Source organism: Leopardus geoffroyi, chromosome D2 (assembly GCF_018350155.1).
Source record: "Leopardus geoffroyi isolate Oge1 chromosome D2, O.geoffroyi_Oge1_pat1.0, whole genome shotgun sequence".
In the NCBI taxonomy this organism is placed as follows: domain Eukaryota; kingdom Metazoa; phylum Chordata; class Mammalia; order Carnivora; family Felidae; genus Leopardus; species Leopardus geoffroyi.
Window position 1 is genome coordinate 60,725,526 of NC_059334.1, and position 21,140 is coordinate 60,746,665.

The 21,140-nt window shown below is 54.0% G+C and overlaps 3 protein-coding genes and 1 long non-coding RNA gene across 5 annotated transcripts in view; 1 reads left to right on the forward strand and 3 right to left on the reverse strand.

The window, feature by feature from the left end:
- Positions 1–2,400: 2,400 nt before the first annotated feature.
- Positions 2,401–8,328, reverse strand: FGF8 (fibroblast growth factor 8). 2 transcript variants are annotated; one of them, XM_045439801.1, is made up of 5 exons: positions 8,251–8,328; positions 8,109–8,145; positions 7,071–7,218; positions 3,757–3,863; positions 2,401–2,904 (listed from the first exon to the last, which is right to left on the reverse strand). In XM_045439801.1, the coding sequence occupies exons 1-5, from the start codon at positions 8,280–8,282 to the stop codon at positions 2,614–2,616; spliced, it is 615 nt and encodes a 204-aa protein (XP_045295757.1). In that variant the 5' UTR covers positions 8,283–8,328; the 3' UTR covers positions 2,401–2,613. The 2 variants fall into 2 exon arrangements, with proteins under 2 accessions (XP_045295757.1, XP_045295756.1); XM_045439800.1 differs by having other exon boundaries at positions 7,071–7,251.
- LOC123577521 lies at positions 2,897–6,250 on the forward strand. The gene is made up of 3 exons (XR_006701893.1): positions 2,897–3,004; positions 3,791–3,838; positions 5,864–6,250. It is a non-coding gene; the product is annotated as an uncharacterized LOC123577521 (long non-coding RNA).
- A 5,293-nt stretch (positions 8,329–13,621) lies between the features above and the next one.
- Positions 13,622–15,716, reverse strand: NPM3 (nucleophosmin/nucleoplasmin 3). Its single transcript, XM_045438659.1, has 6 exons — positions 15,570–15,716; positions 15,185–15,270; positions 14,810–14,929; positions 14,579–14,672; positions 14,087–14,204; positions 13,622–13,989 (listed from the first exon to the last, which is right to left on the reverse strand). The coding sequence occupies exons 1-5, from the start codon at positions 15,685–15,687 to the stop codon at positions 14,092–14,094; spliced, it is 531 nt and encodes a 176-aa protein (XP_045294615.1). The 5' UTR covers positions 15,688–15,716; the 3' UTR covers positions 13,622–13,989; positions 14,087–14,091.
- Positions 15,717–16,789: 1,073 nt separating this feature from the next.
- The window catches only part of OGA (O-GlcNAcase), a 29,761-nt gene continuing 25,410 nt past the window's right edge, over positions 16,790–21,140 (reverse strand). Inside the window, exon 16 of the mRNA XM_045438657.1 lies at positions 16,790–18,894. Coding sequence (XP_045294613.1) covers positions 18,758–18,894 — 137 coding nt within the window. The 3' untranslated portion in view covers positions 16,790–18,757. The remainder of the gene's footprint in view (positions 18,895–21,140) is intronic.

Consider the following 21,140-nt stretch of genomic DNA (forward strand, 5'->3'; position numbering starts at 1 on the left):
GGAGGCAGCAGGGCAAAGATAAACAAGGTGGTGGGTGCTCCAGCCCAGCCTAGCCGCACCACTCTGGGCTCCACTCCCATGGGTCCCTGGCCTGGGCTCCTGCTGGAAGTCAACCCCTTCCCAAAGGCCCAGGAAGCCTCAAGGAGCATATCCCCACCTCCTGTCCACCTCTACACCCCTCCATCCCCCACCCCCAGTCATCTCTCGCCTCTCTGTAAGGCAGGTTTGGCTCTCTGGACAGCTCACCTCTTCTCCCTCCAGCAACCACGGCACACTTCACCTAACACCCTGGAGTACTCGGGCATCCCCAGCCTGGGGGCTTCAGGAGTGGCTTTGGCCTAGCCAGTGACCAGCCTTGGCCCAGCCTGGCCCAACTTTGTGGCCAGGATCCCAGGCAGGGAGAGCCTGACATCCCACCCCCACCCCAGACTCCCTCCTACCCTATGGCTGCCCCCAGGAATTGCTCTCAAACAAATGAAATGTGGGCAATTACTGGGCTGGGGGCTGGACAGGCGGCCGTGCAGATGAAAGCGTTTCCTGGACGGTCTCTTCATTTGCATGGCATCAGAAGCTGCTCAGAAGGTGTGACTTTTCCCACAGTGAGACCCTAGTTCCTTGCACAATAAAGCCAGGCTGCTCACCCAGAATTAATTAAAGGGGGAGGGGAGGGGATGGAGCAGAGGAGGAGGCACTAAGAACTGGGGGAGCAGGAAGAGAGATGTCTAGAGCCCCTCCCCACATCCCAGGTGTCTATGCGCCAGAAGACACCTACTCTATCCAGAGCCTCTCGCCCCCATAGCAAGCCAGACAAGGTGGCACGGACAGAGCCCAGGGCATCCCCAACCTCTCTACCCCAAGGCCCTCGAACTCCTGGTCCACCTGGATGGCCTGGCACTGGAACTTGCAGCTTCAACTCCGAGAGGCCCACGTGGTTAGGAAGCCTTGGGGTGCCCTCCCCCCACCCAATGGAAGTGCCAAGGAACAGAGGCCCAGAGGGAAGAGGTTTCTGGATTGGGCCAATGACTGGACCATGGGACCAGTCCAAGGGCACTGTCAAAGAAGGCAGCAGAAACAGCCAGAATGGGAGGCCTCAGTCATGAAGACTGGGTGAGCTCTGCCCTCAGGAGACCTGCCGCCTCTGGGCTTGGACTCTCCCTCGATGTGGCATGATGCCCATCTCACAAGTCCACACACACACACACACACACACACACACACACCTCTCCGCCCACTGCAGGCCAGCCCCCGTGTCCGCACCATGACCTGCTCTGTCACTGCCATGGCACGGCCTGGTCCTCCTCCTTCCACAGCTGTCTTCCCTCTCAGGCCAGTCCTCCTGACCAATGAGCTGCTGTCCGGTCCTCCAGGCCAGAGTCTGCATCCTGCTCTGCCCCCATGAATTTTCCCCTCCGGTCCGGCCCAGTTCCTCTCCCCCTAGGCCCCGTCTCTCCAGGGTCTGCTCTCCTCCCACGACCGTGGTCTCTGGGCCCTTTGGCAGCACCTGAGCTCAGCACCTTCTGCTCTCAGCTCTCGAACCAGAATCCTCAAAAGTCAACACTTGCTCCACGTTGTGACTGTCAACACCAGTCTTGGTGGTCTCCCCTCCAACGTACCCTCCACCTTGGGCCCTGGCAACTGCTCTTTTCTTTCATTCTCTGGAGCCTGCTCCTCAGAAAGAGCCAGCTCTGGCATCTCCAACCTGTCTCCCACACAGACCTAGGCACACACACAGAGGCACTTTTTAACAACTCACGGAATCCATGAACGCAGTTCTGGTCCTAGCAGAGCCATCATTTCTGCCCCAGAGGTGGCGGGGGAAGTGATGGTAGTGACTCCTGTTAAGAGCTAGGAGGTCCATGTACGAGAGCTCCCAGGACCAGCTAAGCAAGTGCCTCTTCTTGCCCCCTTCCCTGCTTCTGTCCTATCCGGAGAGCACCTCTGTGACAATGATGCGGGCGCGGGACCTAAGTCAGGCTGGAAGGAAGCTACAGTCAGAACTGGGGCCTGATTTGCCTCATCTCTCATCTGCCAGGGCAGCTGGGGGAGGGGGTGGAAGCTGACCACTGGCAGGACTTACTCTCCAACACACGTTTTTAATACCCAAGTTAAATAAATATTCCAGTCATTTAATAACAACTAACACACACCACCCCCCCCCCACTGACACCCACCCTTAAAAGACCTGCCCTAGGTCCCCACCCTCCCCTCCCTCCCCACACCTGAGGGGTGAGGTAGAGTCACTGGCCGCCTGGCCAGCTTGTCCTACAGGTGCTGGGGTTCAGGAGCACCTCTGCTGGGCTAGAAAAGCCCCCCCACTCTGGGTGAACCCCCGCCAGAATCCCAGTCTAGGCCGCTGCCCGGGCCTTCCTGAAAGTTAAGAAGACAGACACCACAGCCAAGTGGAATACAAAAATAGAGCCTCTCTTTTGTTTAAAAAAACAAAACAAAACAAAACAACAACAAAAAGCCCAACAGCAAACAATTATCAACAGCTAGCACCCGGGGCTCCCCCAGCTCCTCCCCAGCCTTCAGCAGCGCAGACCTCGCTGGAGGTTCTCTGTGCTCGCGCAAGATGAGCCGCTCCGCGCGGCGGCGGGGAGGGGCCGGCGGCGCCTACCGGGGCTCGGGGGCCCAAGTCCTCTGGCTGCCGCGCAGGCTGCGCGTGAACGGCGGGTAGTTGAGGAACTCGAAGCGCAGGCTCTGCTCCGTGGTGTGGTGGCCTCGGGGCAGCCGCTTCATGAAGTGGACCTCGCGCTGGTGCTGCCGCGTCTTGGAGCCCTTGCGCGGCCGGCCCTTGCGGGTGAAGGCCATGTACCAGCCTTCGTACTTGGCGTTCTGCAGGGCCGTGTAGTTGTTCTCCAGCACGATCTCCGTGAAGACACAATCCTTGCCCTTGCCGTTGCTCTGCAGGTGGGGGGTGGGGAGGGGGCAGACGCGGCGTTACTGGGCTCTGCCCGGAGCTCCCCCCCAGCAGAGGCAGAGGGCAGGCGGCCCCAGACAGCAGGTGGGCACCCCAGCAGATGGCAGGGTGGGCACGAGCTGCAGCCCCACCCCCGCCCGGGCACCCGCTCTCTAATCCCTCACAAGCCGCAGCCCACCCGGCAACTTCCTGTCCTCCTGGGCAGCAGTGACACATGGTTGTCTCCGGAGGGGCTGGGCCCCAACACAGAGGGGCAGAGAGGGGGCCCAGACCCTGCCTGCCCTGGCCTCCTGCCCACCAGTCTGGCCGAGCTGCTGGCACCAGTTTCCCCAGCTGCCCCCCCTCAGCCCCTCAGGACCCCAGGGGCTCCAGGGCAGCCACCCCATGGGGGAGGGGAGACCTGCGGGGAGACTCGGAGCCCCAATCCCCAGAAGCCCAGGAAGCAGGGAACTCGAGGCTGGAGAAGAGCCGTGACTAATGGGGCCATTTCAGAGCTAGGCCGAGGGGCTGGGCCTGCGGCTTACTGAACATTCCAAATGCTGGTACCATGTAATTGGACATAATAGCAAAGCAATTTGGCGATTTGTTAAAAAGATATATGGAATTTACCAACCCCCCCGCCAGCCCCTACCCTAGCCTTCCTTCTTCCTCCTTTGCCTTTATAGCTTTTCATCTCTCAAGCAGTTTCCTTCTCTCTCACCTCCCCCCCCCCCACAATCATTAGGTAACCCCAAGGTGGCCCTGGGTCTCTCTGCCCACCTTGTTGGGATCTGGCTCTGCCAGCCCAGCTACTCCCCAGGCCCTGGGGGGGCCCTCCCTTCCTTCTGGGGCCTCACCTTGGCAATCAGCTTCCCCTTCTTATTCATGCAGATGTAGAGGCCTGTCTCAGCTCCTCGGACTCGAACCCGGCTGCCAAAGGTATCTGTCTCCACAATGAGCTTTGCTGTCAGGGAAGGTGGGGGGATGGTTATTGGAAGCTCCCTGACCCCCACTGTACCACATCGTCACCCCAGCTGACCCACAGACCTGTCACATCCCCCCAGCAACTGCTCCAAGAGCAGGTACCCAAGATGTGGGCTCCGGCCCCAGACCAGCTGCCAATATGCTGTGCAACTTTGCGAAAGATCAAGTCTCCTTTCTGGGCCCCAGGCCCCTCACTTGGATTTACATAAGGGAGTGGATAAGATCATGGAGTACAAACGGTTCTGCAGAGAGATCTTGGGGCCATCAAACTGAAAAGACTCTCTTTTAGAACCAGATAGTATTGACTTTTATGTCAAGGCTTCATGACTAGAGCTCCACTCTACTCAAAGATCTCGGGGGATCCTTCAAAGTCAAAATATTATGTGTCCATGCCTCACATATCACTACAAACTTCTGGGGGTACAACAGTGACATCAGCTGGGAGGCCAAACATTAAAGCATCTCTCCTGTTTCTGGCCCCTCAGGTTCTAACTCACAGCCTTCACAACCCCCTCACCCCACCCCTGCTCTGCTGAGAAGATGACCGCTCTCCCTGCACACACGGCCCATACATAGCCAGCTGCTCTCCCAGAACCTCAGACTCCAGCTGGGAGGATTCTGCTCTTCTCCACGCTTCCCAGTCACCACTGTCCCCAGCCCCAGTGTCCAGAAATCAATGACTCAAATAGTCTTTTCTCTTTCAACCTCCATCACAGCTGGGCTTCTCACCCCAGTGACCAAACACTTACTGCGGGTGAGGAGGGGAGAAAAGCAGGCATGCTTGCCTCTCCGTCTGGAAAGCCCTGAGACAGGGAGCTGAATTCTGTGCCTTCTTCCCCTGCCCCCTCCCCTTAGACAGCCAACTTGCCACAGAAGTCCTGGTCCCTGTCTACTCTTTGCGTAACTCCTCCCTTTGAGGCTGTCCCCAAGAAGGGAATGAGGGCTGACTTAGCTGCTGGGGATAGGACAGAAGAGGCTGGGTCTCCTATCCTCTCTACTGCGGAGCCCAGAATTTTCCCTGCTTGAGAAGGCAGTTCTGGGACTCCCAGAGCTGCCTCCCAGCCTGCCCTAACAAGGCAGCACCTTATTTGTCCTCAAAACTAAACTGACTAAAGGTCAGTGAGGCAGCCCTCATTGCCCAGCCTGTGACTACCCCACCCCTTCACATAAGCACAGAGCGGGGACCCAGTGGCCAACTCCCCAGTCTGGCTCCAAGTCAGCCAGGGAAATGCAGCTGTCACCTCCCCTCCCACCCACCTCCTCTTGGACCCAGCCGGTCTGCTCATCCCTCTCCTGATCTGCCTTCCAGAGCAAGGAGTGGCTGCTGTTAAGGGCCAGGAAGGACACTGGCTGGAGAAGGGGCAAGAGGACTCTGGCCAAATGGGGCAGACAGGGATGGAACAATCCCTCGGTTCCTTCCTGGGACCCATAAGGAAGCAACTAGGACCTCTCTGCTATTCTCCCCCAGACTCATACTGTGCTGGCTATACACCCTAAGCCTCTCTGCTCTTGGGCCCTCCAGTTCCCACCCCTGCCTGGCAGGCAGGGACCAGGGAACCTGGAAAGCTTCCTACATTTGTAAGGACAGAAGTGGGCATGAGACTTCTGATGTCTGAAGATGAGTTCACCCACGGCCAGCTTAGCCTCTTCTTCCGTCCCCAAAACCCAAGGATGCTGGACCATTTGCACCAGTGGAGCAAACCCAGGAGGAGCTAAGCATTCATTCCCTTTCCTTGGAAGCTAAGAGGAGAAGCAAGCAGCCAGTTCGGAGGGACAGAGGGACAAAGGGACGGCAGGCTGGCCCTGCCAGCGCAGCGGGGGAGCCCGGCCACCGGGCAGGCCGCCCCCCACCCCCACCACGGAGAGCCCCCACTCCCCTTCCTGGATGGATCTGGGGAGCTGGGGCTGCAAGTTTACAGCGGCTTTCCCGACCGGGCTTTTGGAAAGCTTAACATTTTCAAACCTATTCTTCCACCCCAGTGACAGATTTATCCCGGGAAAATTATGTCTCCTTCTCCAGCTTTGAAGGGAAGTCAGCTACGTCGATGCAGAAAAAATGCAGTGAGACATACTCGATCCCCCAAACTGGCTCGAGAAGAGGAGAAAGTATTCAGGAAATGTTAAAAAAGGTGAAAGTAAGAAGAGTTTTAATCGCTCTGCCAGACGCGGGGGTCTCTCCAGAGATTCATAGAGAACAATCTTGAACCTCTTTTTTAACATTTACAGACTTGCAACTCCTTTCAAACTCCACATCTGAAAAAAGGCTCGTTCTTTTTCTGTTTTATATCATTCTTCATTTTTCTTCTTAGCTCTTAAAATGCCTCACCTTTTTATTACATTTTAATAGAGTCTTCCCCTCTCCTTTCATGCTTGTTTAACTTGGTCATTATTTAAAGGTTTTTAAACTCACAATAATCGCTCTCTAAAAACAACACCAGCCGCCCAGAGGGCTTGCTTTTCTCTTGGTACATCCAGCACTCTAGAAATTGGCCTTGTTTCAAGGCAGGAATATTGAATGTTTTAGAAATCAATCAGTCCTCAGTCTCTCTGACCCGCAGTAGCTCCCTGGACTCACCACCCCACGGACAGCCAGGAGCCCAGCTCTGACCACCACCTGGGTTCCTGGGTCAGTGGAGTGGAGAGGGCCCCTTCCCAAGCCTAGTCCCCATGTGCCATTGGCCCTTCTGATCAAAATATTTAAAGGTTCATGGCATACCCCCTCCAAGTTGTAAGTTTTGGGGGGATTTTGCTCCCTTCTCTTTCCCAACTCTCTCCTTTTGTGGGCCCTGGCGACATATCCTCTTTCAAGAGCTTCCCTTAAACCTGAGGCCCCCTCCCGCTGAACCCTCTGCCTCCACCTGCAGCTGGGGAGGGGTGTGTGAATGGGGGAGGTGGAAAGGGAGACTCCTGGATTCATTCATCTGCTGGGCAGGGAAGGGGCACCTGTGGGCCAAGTACTCCCTGAGGTCCCTTCGCTGGCCCTCTTTTCTCCAGCTGACCCCAAGATGCTTTTTTTTTTTTTTTTTTTTTGGCCTTAACTCCTTCCCTTCTGAGCTGGGGAGCCTATAAGCCTCCTGCCGGTGCAGATGGGGCTGGCAGGTCCAGTCACAGCAGGCCAGCCAGGGAAAGGGGGGGGGGGGTATGTTCTACAAGCTACCTTTACCCTGCCCAGTGCCGGTGGCCTTACCGAAGGGGTCCCCGTCCTCTGCCATGGCGTTGATGCGCTTGTTGGCCAGGACCTGCACGTGCTTCCCGCTGGTGCGGCTGTAGAGCTGGTAGGTCCGGATAAGGCGGCGGCTGAGCTGATCCGTCACCAGGCTCTGCTCCCTCACATGCTGTGTAAAATTAGGTGAGGACTGAACAGTTACCTTTAGGAAATTGAAAAATACACAACACGCCATTATAATGCTACTCTGCCCAGGGGCCCAAGTGGCCCCCATCGCCCTGCACGCCCCTCCACTGCCCCAGGCAGCCGGCAGGGGCTGGGGGATCCCCCAACATGCCAGCTCAGGCCACGACACCCCACCCAGGAAAATAGGGCAGCCTCAGCCTAACATCGACTAGCCCGGAACGATCTGGACCTACCTGTTGGGAAACACCCTGGGACTCCCGGCCAGTTCCGCACAGGGAAGCAAGCTCCCTGACCAGCGCAGCCCCCCTCACCCCGCCCCCCCCCCACCCCGCCTTCCTAGAAAAGCAGGGCGCTTGTAAGTAGGGAGCCAGCGCTGCCCGACCCCTGACATTTATAAAGACAAATTTACGGAGCAAATGTTGAGAGCGCAGAGAGCCTAGGCACCTGATCTTTCGGCCAGACCCGCCACAAGTGTCCCCAGAGAGCCGCGGAAGAGTCCCTGCGGCAGTCACCGGGACTTCTGACAACGAACGCTCCCGGGCCCCAGCTCCCCCCCTTACTCGGCAGCCAGGTGTGGCTGGCCCTAGAGTTCCCCCCATCCACCCCAACCTGGCTAGAATGCACCGGAGACGGCGCTGGACTCCGAAACCTTGCGTTCGAGTCTCACTGCACACTAGCTGTGTGACCTGAGGCAGGGCGCTCCCTCTCTGTTCCCTAGCTCCCTCCTCGGGGAAGTTCGGGGCTGGGTTTCTAAGGTTCCTTCCAGCCCTGCAGCGCTGGCCGCAGGCTTGGTCCAAGGGCCCCTGCCCGAACTTGCCAATCGGCGGCCCCCGCCGGCCCGCCCGGGCCCCGCCGCCTCGCAGTGCGCCTTACCTGGGCTTGGAGGCAGAGAACCAGCAAGTGCAACAGCCTGTGGGAGACAAAAGCGGGCGGGAGAGAGAGAGGGCGCGGGGTGAGCGGAGAGGGCGCGGCGGCGCGGGCCGGGCGGGGACGCGGGGGCGGCGGCCGTACTCACAGGCAGCTCAGCGCCGAGCGGGGGCTGCCCATGGCGCGCGGCCCGGGGAGCACCGAGAGCCCCGGCGGGATCACGCCGGCCCGCGGGCGGCCGCGAGGGACGAGCCGAGGGCGGCGGCGGCCGACCAAGGCTGGGGCGCGGGAGGCGGGCGGCGGTCCGGCCGCGGCTCTGCGGGTCCCGTGGAATGTCGAGCTCGCCGCGCCACGCCGTGCCGCGCCGCGCCGAGTCGCTCTGCCGCCGCTGCCGGAGCCGGTGGCCGCTGGCTGCTCAGGAGCCGGAGCGGGCGGGAGGGTAACGGGCCGGCAGGGTGGGTGGGTAGGTGGGAAGGGAGGGGGAGGGGTGAGGGCGGGGGGCGCCGCACCGGGCGCGAGGGGGGAGCGCGGGGCGGGCGGCCGGAGCCCGCAGCCCCCGGCTGGGAGCTGGGGCCCGGACGCAGCCCGGGGCGGGGGCGGGGCGGACCGGGGCGGGGCGGCCGGCGGGTCTGGGATTGGGGGTCCGGGCTAGGGGAGGGGTCTGGGGACCACGGGAGGGGCGGGGGCGGCCGGCGGGGGGCGCCTCCCCCCATCCCGGGCCTGACCCCCTCGCGCGCCCTGGGGGTCAGGACCCGTGGGGATGGGGGACGCCTCGGGCTGGGGTTTCCCGGACCGCGGGGTGCGCCGGGGTGGGAAAGTGCCGGGTCTCCACGGTGAGCCCCGTTGGCTTTACGCCTCAGTCTAGGCGACAGGTCACTGAGCCACCTACTGTGTGCTTCGGCCACGTGTGCCCCCTGGAAGTGGCCTCTGACGTGGGAGTGAATGGCTGTGCGCTCGGCTCTCGGGTAGTGCGCGCGTGTGCGACGGCGACCCGACCTCCCACCAGCTTTCTGCTGAGTAACCCTTCCTGCCGGTTTCTGGTCTCTCCTGTCTCGTCTGGTCTCCAAGAAGACCCTGAGAGCGAGAAGAGTCCCCTCCCCCATTATCACCATCACCCCTGCCTCCGTCCCACATACACTAGCCTGAAGTAGCCACCTACGTGGGAGAGGAGCCCAGAGATCCCTGGAAGGACCCATAGTTGCTGCTGCTCTCCCAGAGCCGCAGGCGGAGGGGAGCAAAAATAACTTCTGACCCCAGCTTTTCCTGGGGAAGAGACTTAGATCCAGGCCGCCTAGCCTTTCCCTCTCAAGGTCTCATTATTTGTGCACTTAGGCATTTACACACCTACTGTGTACTAGACATGGACTGGTGTTTTGTGTCAAATGTGAGGGGCTCGGTGCAGGGAGAGGGGAAACCAAAGGAGGTAGGGACTTGTCTAAGCTTCTCCCAGCCCCTCATTGCTTCCCCCAAGGGGCTTCTGGAACCCCTGAGCCATGGTGCTTCCTTAGGAGCAGCTTGGGTGGGCAGAGATGCCCTGGGACAGATACTTCTGAGGAGCAGGTGGAACCACTGATGCCCTACGCAGCTGCTGCATCCACCTATGACCTCCCCTGCCCCACTGCCCCCACCTTATGTCCTTGGGGTTGGACTGGAGGGGTTGGGGTGGTGCCAGGAAGCCATTAGGCCAGAAGCAGTACGCAGCAAGTTCTACCTACCTCCCCTTTCTCTGTGCCCCACCTGTCCCTGTACCCCACCTTTTCCCACTTCCCAGCCATAATAACACTGAGCAATGCACAGATAGGAAAACTTGTCCCAAGACCTCATCCTCCCTCAGAGAAGGAGACTCCTTGAGCCTACGTGTTACCCACCTCCAGGAGTCTGCTCACTCTGCCAGTTCTTGCACACACAGACCTCCAGACAAGGATCATGTCTTTTAGACCAGAACTTGCAGCTCATGGCACAGAGCTGGGCAAGGTTGTTCTGCAGTTGGTATTTGATAAATGAATAATGAAGAAACTGGCCGAGCATTTAGACCTCAGCTCATGAGTGGCTTCCCCAGGAAGACTTGCTTTTCTCTCCCCACTACCCCCCCCCCAACAGATTATAATCACCACTATTTATTGAGCACTTGTATTTGCTAAAGGCTGGACTGGCACTGTCTCCTCTCAACTAAGAGGTGAGCCCATTAGAAGGGAGACAGGTGACAGCCCAAACCAGCCCTTTTCCTTACTATGCTCTTCTGCCTTAGAGCCCTGCAGGCCACTTGCTGAGTGTCTACCTCCCCAGATGCACTGCTTCAAACAGGCGGGATGCTCACCATTTTAACTTCATGCCCTGCACACAGTAGGTCCTTGAAAATGGGGTGTGTGTGTGTGCACGTGAGCACATGCATGAATGAACAAGTGAATGGAGAGATGGAGAGCAGAGGGTGGGAAGGGCCTTCTCCCTACCAGGGACCCAGCCCTCTGAAAATAGTCTGATGAGAACAGCATGGAGCAGCACTCAGGCAGGGGTCATGGCAGTCCAGTCCACCCTTAGTGTGCATAGTCTTGGAGCCACAACCAGAGTCACTCTGGGCACCTGCCCTTCTCTGGATAGAGGCCAGAGTATCTGACTCAGGATCCAACTCTGGTTCTGGAGCTCCCAGAAGGTTCTGAAGGCCTTGAGCTGAACTTCAATGATCTTAGCTCACTCTCCTCCCTCCCCCAGAGGAGATGGGCATTCTAGGACCTTAAAGTGGTAGGTCAAGGTTTTAGTACTACACTTTAACCTCTATCAAGGGGCCTCTCTATAGGAAAGAATTCCTTTGCATTTGGACAACTTTCTCCCAAACTAGAACGCTCATCAGTTTGGGAGATTCTTCGCATCTCCCCAAAAGTCTATGGCTTGGGGCAGGGGTGGGAAGGGGAGCAGATGGGGACACCCTCACATTGGGTGCCAGGTACTGCTCCATCAGCCCTTTGAGTGACAGATGCAAATATTCTGCCGGGGCCCCAGCAGGCCGCTCTGCCCCTCCCTCACTCGCTTGCTCGCTTCCCGGCCAGCTCGCTCCTTCCTTTATCTTATCAAAGCCCCGTAATTACAATTGCTATTTTGTTTCCTCGAATCTGCAATCAGAGCTCCTTGGCCCTGATGAGGGAGCGCCTGTCAACCTGATCGCTGAGTGACAGCCGGGCCACCTTTCCTGGCCGCCCCCACACTCCGCAAACACAAACATACACACACACACACACACACACACACACACACCCTCGCCTCCTGCAAACACAAACACACACTCCTTGCCAACACAAACAGCCCCTCTCCGCAAACACGCCCTCGCGGGGACCCAAACACACACCTTCAGCCTCTTTCCAAACGCATCCCTCGCCCCAGGCCCACCCTGGGCCCCTCAAATCCACACCAGCCGGCGCGGGCTGCCTGGATTGAAGTTTGCTCCTACTCGCGCCTCTTGCGCCCGGCGTTCAAAGCGACCGACTGTTCAAATGCAAATCGCGGAGACTGCGTTAAGCACTTCGGACCCCGCCAGGGAGTCGTCTCCCCTCGCACCCCAAATAACAAGGCTGCCCATCCTCCAGCGGTCTGCAAACCGCGGATGTACGCCTTCATCCCTCGGCGCTCCGAGGCCAAAGTGAATTGACAGTGCTCCTACTGTGCGCTGAGCTGGCAGAAGGGGCATCGAGGAGAGGCGGGAGCGGGGAGGGAGAAAAAACAATCCCCAACTCTGTCCGCGGGGCGCCCTTTTGGGCCAGGAAACTCCTGGAAGAAGGGGGAAGGTGTGGATTGGGTCCCCACTGCGGGCAGGAGCGTGCTAGGCGCCGGCCTGGGCTGCACGGAGACCCACGCAGGAAACAGTCAAGGCTTACAATGAGCGCTCACTAGCTTCGCAGGGGGTAAGTATCGGGACGGGGCCACGCGCAGGGGGTAGAGGAGTTGACTGGGGAGGCTGCCCCCAGAGATGACTTCTCTGCGCTCAGCCGGTCTCCTGAGTCTCCAACCAAGCACATGCTGAGGACTCTGGAGGTTATAGGTGAGAGAAGGAAGGGAAGGGCTCTAACAGGACCTCTTCTAGCGAATCAGTCAAAGAACGAGTGAAGTCAGCCTCAGTGACTTACTCCTCGCTTTCTGCCTAAACTTAGGCGGCCCAAACCACTCACCTAGCCCCTTGCGAGGAGGCGTGGGGAGCCGCACGGCCACAGGTGGTTTCAACCTCGCCCACCAGAGGGCGCCAGCTGCATGCCCCCTCCCTCACGACCACAGAAAGGTGAATGGTCTCGAGCTTGACTTCCCCCACCATGCTACGCTGGTTCCTGATGGAAGCACCTCAGTCGTCCTGGAGAGGAGAAAGGGGCCTACGACCCTGACCACTGCAACCCAGAGAGAAATCATCTTCTTTTATCCTTAACTTGAAGAAAAAGGGAGGTTAGAGCTTGAACCTCAGCTTCTCACCAGGAGGGGTGGGGAAACCTACTCCAAGGATGTGTTGAAGCAGGGATACTTTTCCGTGTTGTGGGACACTCTCTCCAAAGTTTACCTTACCTGCCCCAATACCAGCCCCGTCGGGTTATCTAGAGATCCCTCCCACTTGTTCACTCATTTGCCCAGCAGCCAGTGTGGGAGGGAGTGGGCCTGGCCCCACCATCCCACCAGGCACTGTACTCTGTCCATCCTCAGCATGTCTGGCCCCAGGCTGTCTCAGGAGTTAACCTTTTGTTTGTTTGTTTGTTTGTTTGTTTGTGGGACATTGAAATACTGCCCCCCTCCCACATCAACACAGCTGCTGAACTGCTGACCTCAGAGTTGGTCACATACACACTAATGCTCACACCAGGTACTTCCCTTTCTCTTCCTGGCATAGCAGCACCCACACCCCAGAACACCTGATTACAGGCACCAGAGATTCCCCACACCAGGCGGTGGGCTGGGGGTCAGGAACCCCTTAGCCCAGGAGGTTGAATCCCAGGGGACCCTCTCTGCCCCCATATGCCAGGCCACCCGGATTCTGGTTTCCCTGTCACCCAATCTGGCCAGTCCCCTCCATCTGGCCCCTGGAATCAGGTTTCTAAGGGCCCAGACCAGCTCAGAGACAGCCTGCAAGACTGGAAGGAGGAGCAAAGACTAGCCTCTGCCTTTCCCCTCACAGGCCCTCTCAGGGCCTGAGCCCCCTCATGGGGCTAGGGATGCACATTCCTTGGACTGCTTAAGCCCCTTTATCTGCCCCCTGCCCATCAGCCTGAGTGCTGACAGAGGCCCAGGCCCCTTGTTTGGATGCTGATAACCTCCTGGGATGGCCCTCCCCCACCTGTAGGGACTGAGAATGGGCTTGGTGTTGGGAGGTCCTCTTTTAGTAAGGCAGTTGGGGCCCAGGCCTTGCCTGGCCCCTGGGGTCCTAGGGATAGCAGGATCCCACATTTCCTCACCCTCCCCAGGCCCAGGGCCACCCTCGGTGCTGCCACAGTGCCACCTGGTGGCCCCTAGGGGAATGCCAACCCAGCAGGTAAAGAAGCCACACAAATGAGTTGCAAAAAAACCTCCACATCACTTTATTACAGCCTTTATCCAAAAATGTAAAAAGTATTAAAAATGTGTAGTCCTGAGCTTCAGATGCTGACCTCCAATCTCACAGGCAAGTGGGGAGAGAGGGTCAGGAGAGAAGTTCAGAGTTCCTCCCACTCCTGGAGAAAAGGGAAGCCCCAGATATGGCATAAGATTAGAGAAACACCAGGGCCCTTATGAAGAATAGGACCACCCTCTCTCCAAGCACCAGCCCAAGACCCCACCCACCCACCCATCCATCCCTCCTCTTCAACGGAGAAGACACATTTAAATTTCTTGAAACTTGTACAGGAACATAGTGCATGGCACACGTAGCAGGCAGCTAGCTGACCTGAGGGAGAGCAAACAAGGGGTCAACATCAAGGCCGTGTTCACGTGCTCCTCCTGCCCCATCCCAGACCTTGCTGGACACCCCTCTCCCCACTCACCAAGGCTAGGGCCTGCCCCTCTGCTTCTTGGCAGGTAGGATGGGGCACAACTCAGCTTCCTCCTCCTCACTCCCTTCTTCACTCTCTTCTTCCTCAGAAACGTCATTGCTTATAGTAACTGGTGGATACATAAGCAGTAAAAGAGGAGGAGGTTAAAGCCAGACCCCCTTCATACCACATGTCATTTATTCATGCCCTGTGGTGCCAGGGATCCTGATCTCCCAGAGCTTATGGTCTAGGTGGGAAGAACCTCAGATACTAAATGAGAGATGACAAAGAGCCAAAGGCCACGTTAGTGCAGGTGGAGAAGCTGAGACAGGTTTCATGCAGGAGGTAGGCTTAAGTAGGACAAAAAGTGGAGGATACATCACACATAGTCTGTATGGAAGCTCCACTAGGAGATAAGGATAGGATGGGGCAGGAGTGTAGAGGGCGGCGGTGGGAAGAGAAACTCAATGGCAGAACCCACTAGACAAAGGAAAAGACTCTCACCAATCTGGTGCCTCCCAGTGATGCGCACAGGGCCAGAACCTGACTTCAGGCGGAAGGTTACAGGTGGCTGGAGCTGGAAGTCATCCAAACTGAGCTGGAAGAAAGACAAGGATGAAGGCCTGGCCCATCCCATCTTGTGCCCTTGGGTCCTCAATTCCTAACAACCACCACTATCACTACCACCACCACCAGCACCGCCACCACCACCTCAACATATGCCTGAGAACTCACCATGGGTTGGCAGGACAACTTGAGATTGGCCACAGGGACTGCAATCTCCTGATGGTCATGATTCCTGGCCACGACTTCTACCACATTACACTCATCTTTGGCCCCCTCGGTGAGGCAGAGCTGGGAAGAGTACACAGAACCCTGGGGTCTCCCCAAGCAAGGATTGACACCACAATCCTTGTGGAGGCATCGACCCTATAATTTGCCCCACCCCAGTGGTCCCTGGATCACTCAGCCAGGAAAGCTGCCCATGTGGGAGTTAGGCAGAGGAGGGAACTCCCAGTAAAGGGATTGAGGCGGGGGGCGGTTGGAGGCCCCCCGAGTTGCCTGCTCAGGTCCAGCGATTCACCACCACCACCTTTCCCCGCCCCTCACCATGGTCAACGCCAGCACATGCTCCGATTCATCCTCTTCCTCTACCTTGAAGGTGAAAGAGCGGGTGTGGCCGGAGAGCTCACAGCCTGGAAGAGGGAACAGTGTGAACGTGCCTGAGTGTGCGTGGGGGGCGTTCCACCAAACCTCTGTCACGTGCAGCCATGGTGTGACCGGCCATTTACGCACCCACTTCTCAAGAACACCAGGGGCGCTCTGTCCTGGGCTCCGCCCGGCACATCTGGGACAGCGGTCGCGCCACCCCCTCCCGCTTGGTCTGCCGCGCACGGGGCCCCCTCCGCCTCAACCCACGTCGTGTACTCATCTGCATTCCTGTTCTGCCCCTGACCGCCCTAGCACCACCCTCATCCCCTCCTTTCCTCAATACCGAAGAAAAAACTGTCCATAGTGACCGGAGCCGGGACCCGCAGACCCCCGACCCCCCCAGCCCGGACTCGGCTCTCCTGACTCAGGAACGCTAAAGCGGCGGCGGCGCCGGCGGCCATGCTGCTAGGGCCGTCTGGAAGCTCCGCCCCCCGACACGTATAAAGCGAGGGACTCGCAGCGTGTTCCGGCCCCGCCCATTAAAGGAGCCGCTGGCACTTGAGAGAGGAGGGACGAGGCGCGACCGGACCTAGGGCTTTCTCCCCCGGGGGCCGGTGGCCTCTGGTCAAACCTGTGTGTCGGGACTGCATGGAAGGGTCAGAGAAGCATGGCTTTCTTAATGTTAATGACCTTCCGCACTTCCGTGACCACGGCTCTCTGAGGGCGGCTCCTGCCTCCATTTTCTCTAGCTCCTCGCACCCTCTGCTGTCTCCACTCCCCCAATCCAGGGCAAGTTTTCGTCAAAGGGAGAATAGATACAAAAACGGAAACCTTTCCAATTCCCCTAGTAAAGGCGAGTTTCAAGGCAGCGTTTTCCTCACAAAAGCAAAGGAAATACGCTACTTGCCTTGCCTTTCCTCCAAGAGAGCCGAGGCTCCTGAAGGAAGACTTTTTGCCCACGGGTTTATTTTCTACTGGAACCATGGAACCACTCGGCCCTCTTTCCAATACGCGTCTATGCTTCCTGCTCTTAACGACCAGAGAAGTTCACTATCTAGAAGGCTTCTCTTTATTGAGCTTAATATGCTGGTTGGAGGCCGGCGCTTGCTAGGAAAGGATGTTAGCTTCAATGTGCAGCTAGCGGCTACTTCTGGCAAAAGTACTTTGAAGCTTATAATTACAGCCCAGAACACCCTTCCACGTTAAGAGTAGTATGTCCCATAATTTGGGCAACTCCCCCACCCCCACCTCTCACCTTTTGACCAATCAGGCAAAGTGTGTTCCTTATCCTACTAGATGGGAGGGAACGCATTCAAACTAGCGGCCCTAACTCCCACCCAGGATGTAACTGTGGGAGGAGGGTGGCTTGGCCAAGAACTAGTCTTCCTTTTTTACCTTGCCATGAAGAAAATCTGGAAGGAAGTCTTTTACTGGAGACGGGAATAGGAAGGTGCATCCCCCAACGTGAACGGCTATGGAAGATGCTTATGAGACATGAAAGGCATGAGAAAAGGTACAGAGCAGAAACAGGAAGTAGGTTTACACAGTACACCACCACACACATTCACTTCAAGTTTTATTTTGCCTCTTGCATGGTCTTCAGATAGTTTTACAGTTCGTTTTCTACAGGAACTGAGCTGTGATCTGAACAATCAATGAAATGTCATTCCAACCTTAATAAATATTCGTAACCATAGAAGAGAGCATAGCACTTTACCATCCTAGAATGATGAAGGTACAGGCCTGGACATCTGTTTCATGGTTAGCATCTGTGACCAGACCAGCCAAAATGATTATTATAAGCCAAGATAAAACCACAAGCAAACTTGCTAAAAATCCTGATTCCATAGATTGACACTGAAATCCTCCAAATAAATGCTAGAATTGTCCACTAGAGTACAAAATGTACTTAAAGAGAAAACTAAGTGACCTTAAACTGTTTTATACAGCATCTTGTAGAGCTCTTCCCTTCCCCTTAGCCTTCTTAGGTCTTCTATCAGTTAAAGGTTTCTACCCTGAAAATAAAGAGGCCTCCTTTCTCCTCTCCATTCATCTTACCAACTCAGTGCCCACTCACAGGCCCTGGTTGAAAGTCACTAGGTACCACTAGGCACAATGCTTTAAGATTCAAAGCCCAAACTGATGGAATTTCTTCCTGAAGGAAGATGCCTTTTCCTTGCCCCTCCCACCTCAGCTCAAAGTAAAACAGCTGATAACAAAACTGCAGGGAAGCAAGATAACAAAATACTGTTAGGAATCCATGATGAAAAAAATGAATCCTGCAGAGATTACCTGTTAACCTCATGCTCAGAACCCCTAAAAACACCAAATCTAAATTAAAATACATGAAGCTTTCAGAATCTGGTTAAAGGAAAAAGAAAAGGGTAACCTTAAGTCATTGGTTAAAGTGTGCTCATTTTTTTAAAAAAAATTAGATACAAACATGCAATTAAAGACTCTGATTTAATAAAACCAGTTGTAACAGATCTTGAAATTAAAGGACAACTGATCTCCGGGCAAATGGGACCAGTAAGTCCCTGAACCCTACTTGATGTCAAAACTAACATTTCACATGCTGACCTGCATTGAGGTTAATTTCCAGAAGTGACTGCACTTTGCAAGACTGAGTCCCATGAAATTAGACTCTCATACCCAAAGTGGTCATGGCCTAGCCCTAGGTGGGAGGCACTTTAAAAACAATAAAACTTCTTTAAAAAAAAAAAAAAAAAAAAAGACAAAAGTAAAGAAAATCCATCTTCCACTGATTTACATTATTCAAAGTGCCATCCTAAACCACACACCCTTTCATTTTCAAAAGGAAAAAAATTACAAAAACAGTGAACACAAAGGATACTCAGGTTACAGCTAGTTTATATACAAAAAAATTTACAAGTCTGCCATTTTTAGGCTTTTGCCACAAACAAATGCACATTTGTCCCTACAAAGCACAACATGCCTGAACCAATGGTCACTACAAGAGACAACTGGCCATGGCTTTACAAAGAGCAGAAAAACTGCCCCAAATTAAAATCATTTACTCAGCTTAAACTATGCCACAACCATCCCACTTGGAATCTCTACCCTGAAGCCTCTGAAACCCACTAAATCTTTCTCATCTCTGCCATGTCTCCAAAGAATGAAAGACATTTTTCATCCAATAAATCAAGGAGGATGACAAATGATTCTAATTACTCTTAGGTGAGAAATGCAACCACGCTGGATGCAGAACACAGTGCTGACTACATTTATTGAAGACCCCCTCCCTATAAGCCCATATAAGAGGTCTTGGCACCTAACACAAGCCCCACAAAGGAGGCCCACATCTGTTTCAGACAGGATTTGCATCAATACAACCTTCCAACCAGTGAGTAATCTCAAAGTGTGATGGGTGAGTTTTACATAGTCTTCATTTCCAATCCAAATTGGCTGATTAATTTTGCCATTCCAGAGGCTGAACTGTATGAAGACCCCAACCACCACCGACCAAGTGAAGTTCAGAGACTTTCGGACAGTTCATAGTGCCAACAAATTTCACAGGCTCCGACCAAGTATAACCACATCCTTTGGAAATCCTTCCATTTTTGCAATTTCAAAACAGCCTAACTTGCTGTAAAATTCCAGAATTCTTTTATCATCTGGTCTCACTTCACAGAAAGCCCCCCGGGAGCCTAGAAATAAAACAAATATTCAAAATGTAAATGTCAACTGGAATTACGGATAGGAGTTGTCATGAATCTTTAATATATTTCAAATAGGTGACAGTAGGAGCTTATCTATACCAGTCCCTAAATTTCATACCACAATTTTTAAAATTCATATGAATATTCAATGAATATTAGTATTCATCAATACTGAATACTGCAGCGGCAACTATCTTAAATGACGGATATGTTAACTAGCTTGAATGTGGTAATTACAATTATTTCAAATCATCAAACTGTACACCTTAAATATATACAGTTCTTAATTCTCAAAAATACCTCCATTAAAAAAACTCAGTGAAGCCATTTGCAACTACGTGGATGGAACTGGAGGGTATTATGCTAAGTGAAATTAGCCAGTCAGAGAAAGACAAAAATCATATGACTACACTCATATGAGGACTTTAAGAGACAAAACAGATGAACATAAGGGAAGGGAAACAAAAATAATATAAAAACAGGGAGGGGGACAAAAGAGACTCATAAATATGGAGAACAAACTTAGGGATACTGGAGGTGTTGTGGGAGGGGGGATGGGCTAAATGGGTATCTACTCCTGAAATCATTATTTCACTATATGCTACCTAATTTGGATGTAAATTTTAAAAAATAAAAAAATTAAATTAAAAAAATAAATAAAAATAATAAGTATTATAATAAATAATAAAATCATAAAAATAAAAATAAAAATAAAATATTACTGGCAAATAAAAAAAAATTCAGTGAAACTCTTCCCCAGAAAATCTTTTGGGGAAGAGGATGTAAGAAACCTCAATGCAAAAAATACCTCTGTTTAATGTTTTAATACAAAGTACCTTTGAAGAGCCCACAGGGCAAAGGCCATTCCAGTTTGTGTCACAAGCCAATATAACCAAAATATGTTGTACATTCTAAGACATACCTCCTATACCTGCATGATTCAGTTCTAAGCACAACACTAAGAATTATACTATTTTCAAAGAGTTGTTTAAATTATTCCACAAGAGGGATACCACTGACTCAAATGATACAAAGATGTAACAGTTAAGTGCACTCCCAAGTAACAACAACCCTCTAAAGAGGTCTCAAACAAGCTGCCCATTTTTGTACCGGCCAAGGGCTAAAAATAGTTTTTTACATTTTTTAAAGGCTGTGTAAAAAAAAAAAAAGTATGTAGGAGCAACTGGTTGGCTCACTACGTACAGCATGCGACTCTTGATCTTAGGGTCGTTAGTTTAAGCCCCACAATGGGCATAGAGCTTACCTTAAAAAAAAAAATAAATTAGGAGCACCTGGGTGACTCAGTCGGTTGAGCATCTGGCTCTTGATCTGAGCTCAGGTCATGATCTGTTTCTGAGTTCAAGCCCTGAGTCAAGCTCTGTACTGACAACACGGATACTGCTTTGGATTCTCTCTCCCTCTCTCTCTGCCCCACCCCCATGCTTGCACTCTCCCTCTAAATAAACAAACATTAAAAAAATTAATGTATGGTGGGGGGCACCTGGGTGGCTCAGTCAGCTGAGTGTGTCTGACTTCGGCTCAGGTCACGATCTCACAGTTCGTGGGTTTGAGCCCCGCATGGGGGTCTGTGCTGATACCTCAGAGCCTGGAGCCTGCTTTGGATTCTGTGTCTCACCCACCCCCCCCCCACCGCTCCTCCCCTGCTCACACTCTGACTCTCTAAAAATTTTTTTCAAAAAAAATTAATGTATGGAACTTAATTTAAAAAAGAATATGTAATTAAAATCTGTATGTGGCCACTGGAGTGTATTTATTACCTAGACATTTACAGAAAAAATTTTCATACCACGAATATAAAGCAAAATTATTTCTGTAGCCTGAGTTTAGAGAACATTCAAAACAATTTGTCAACTTGGGGCACCTGTGTGGCTTAGTCGGTGAAGCGTCCAACTCTATTTCAGCTCAGGTGATAATCTCAGTTTTTGACATACAGCCCCAGGTCGGTCTCCACACTGAAGAGTACGGAGCCTGCTTGGGATCCTCTCTCCCTCTCTCTCTCTCTCTCTCTACCCCTAACCCGCTCACTTGTATGCTCTCTCAAAATAAACTTTTAAAAAAAGGCAACTCTGGGACGCCTGGGTGGCGCAGTCGGTTAAGCGTCCGACTTCAGCGAGGTCACGATATCGCGGTCCGTGAGTTCGAGCCCCGAGTCAGGCTCTGGGCTGATGGCTCAGAGCCTGGAGCCTGTTTCCGATTCTGTGTCTCCCTCTCTC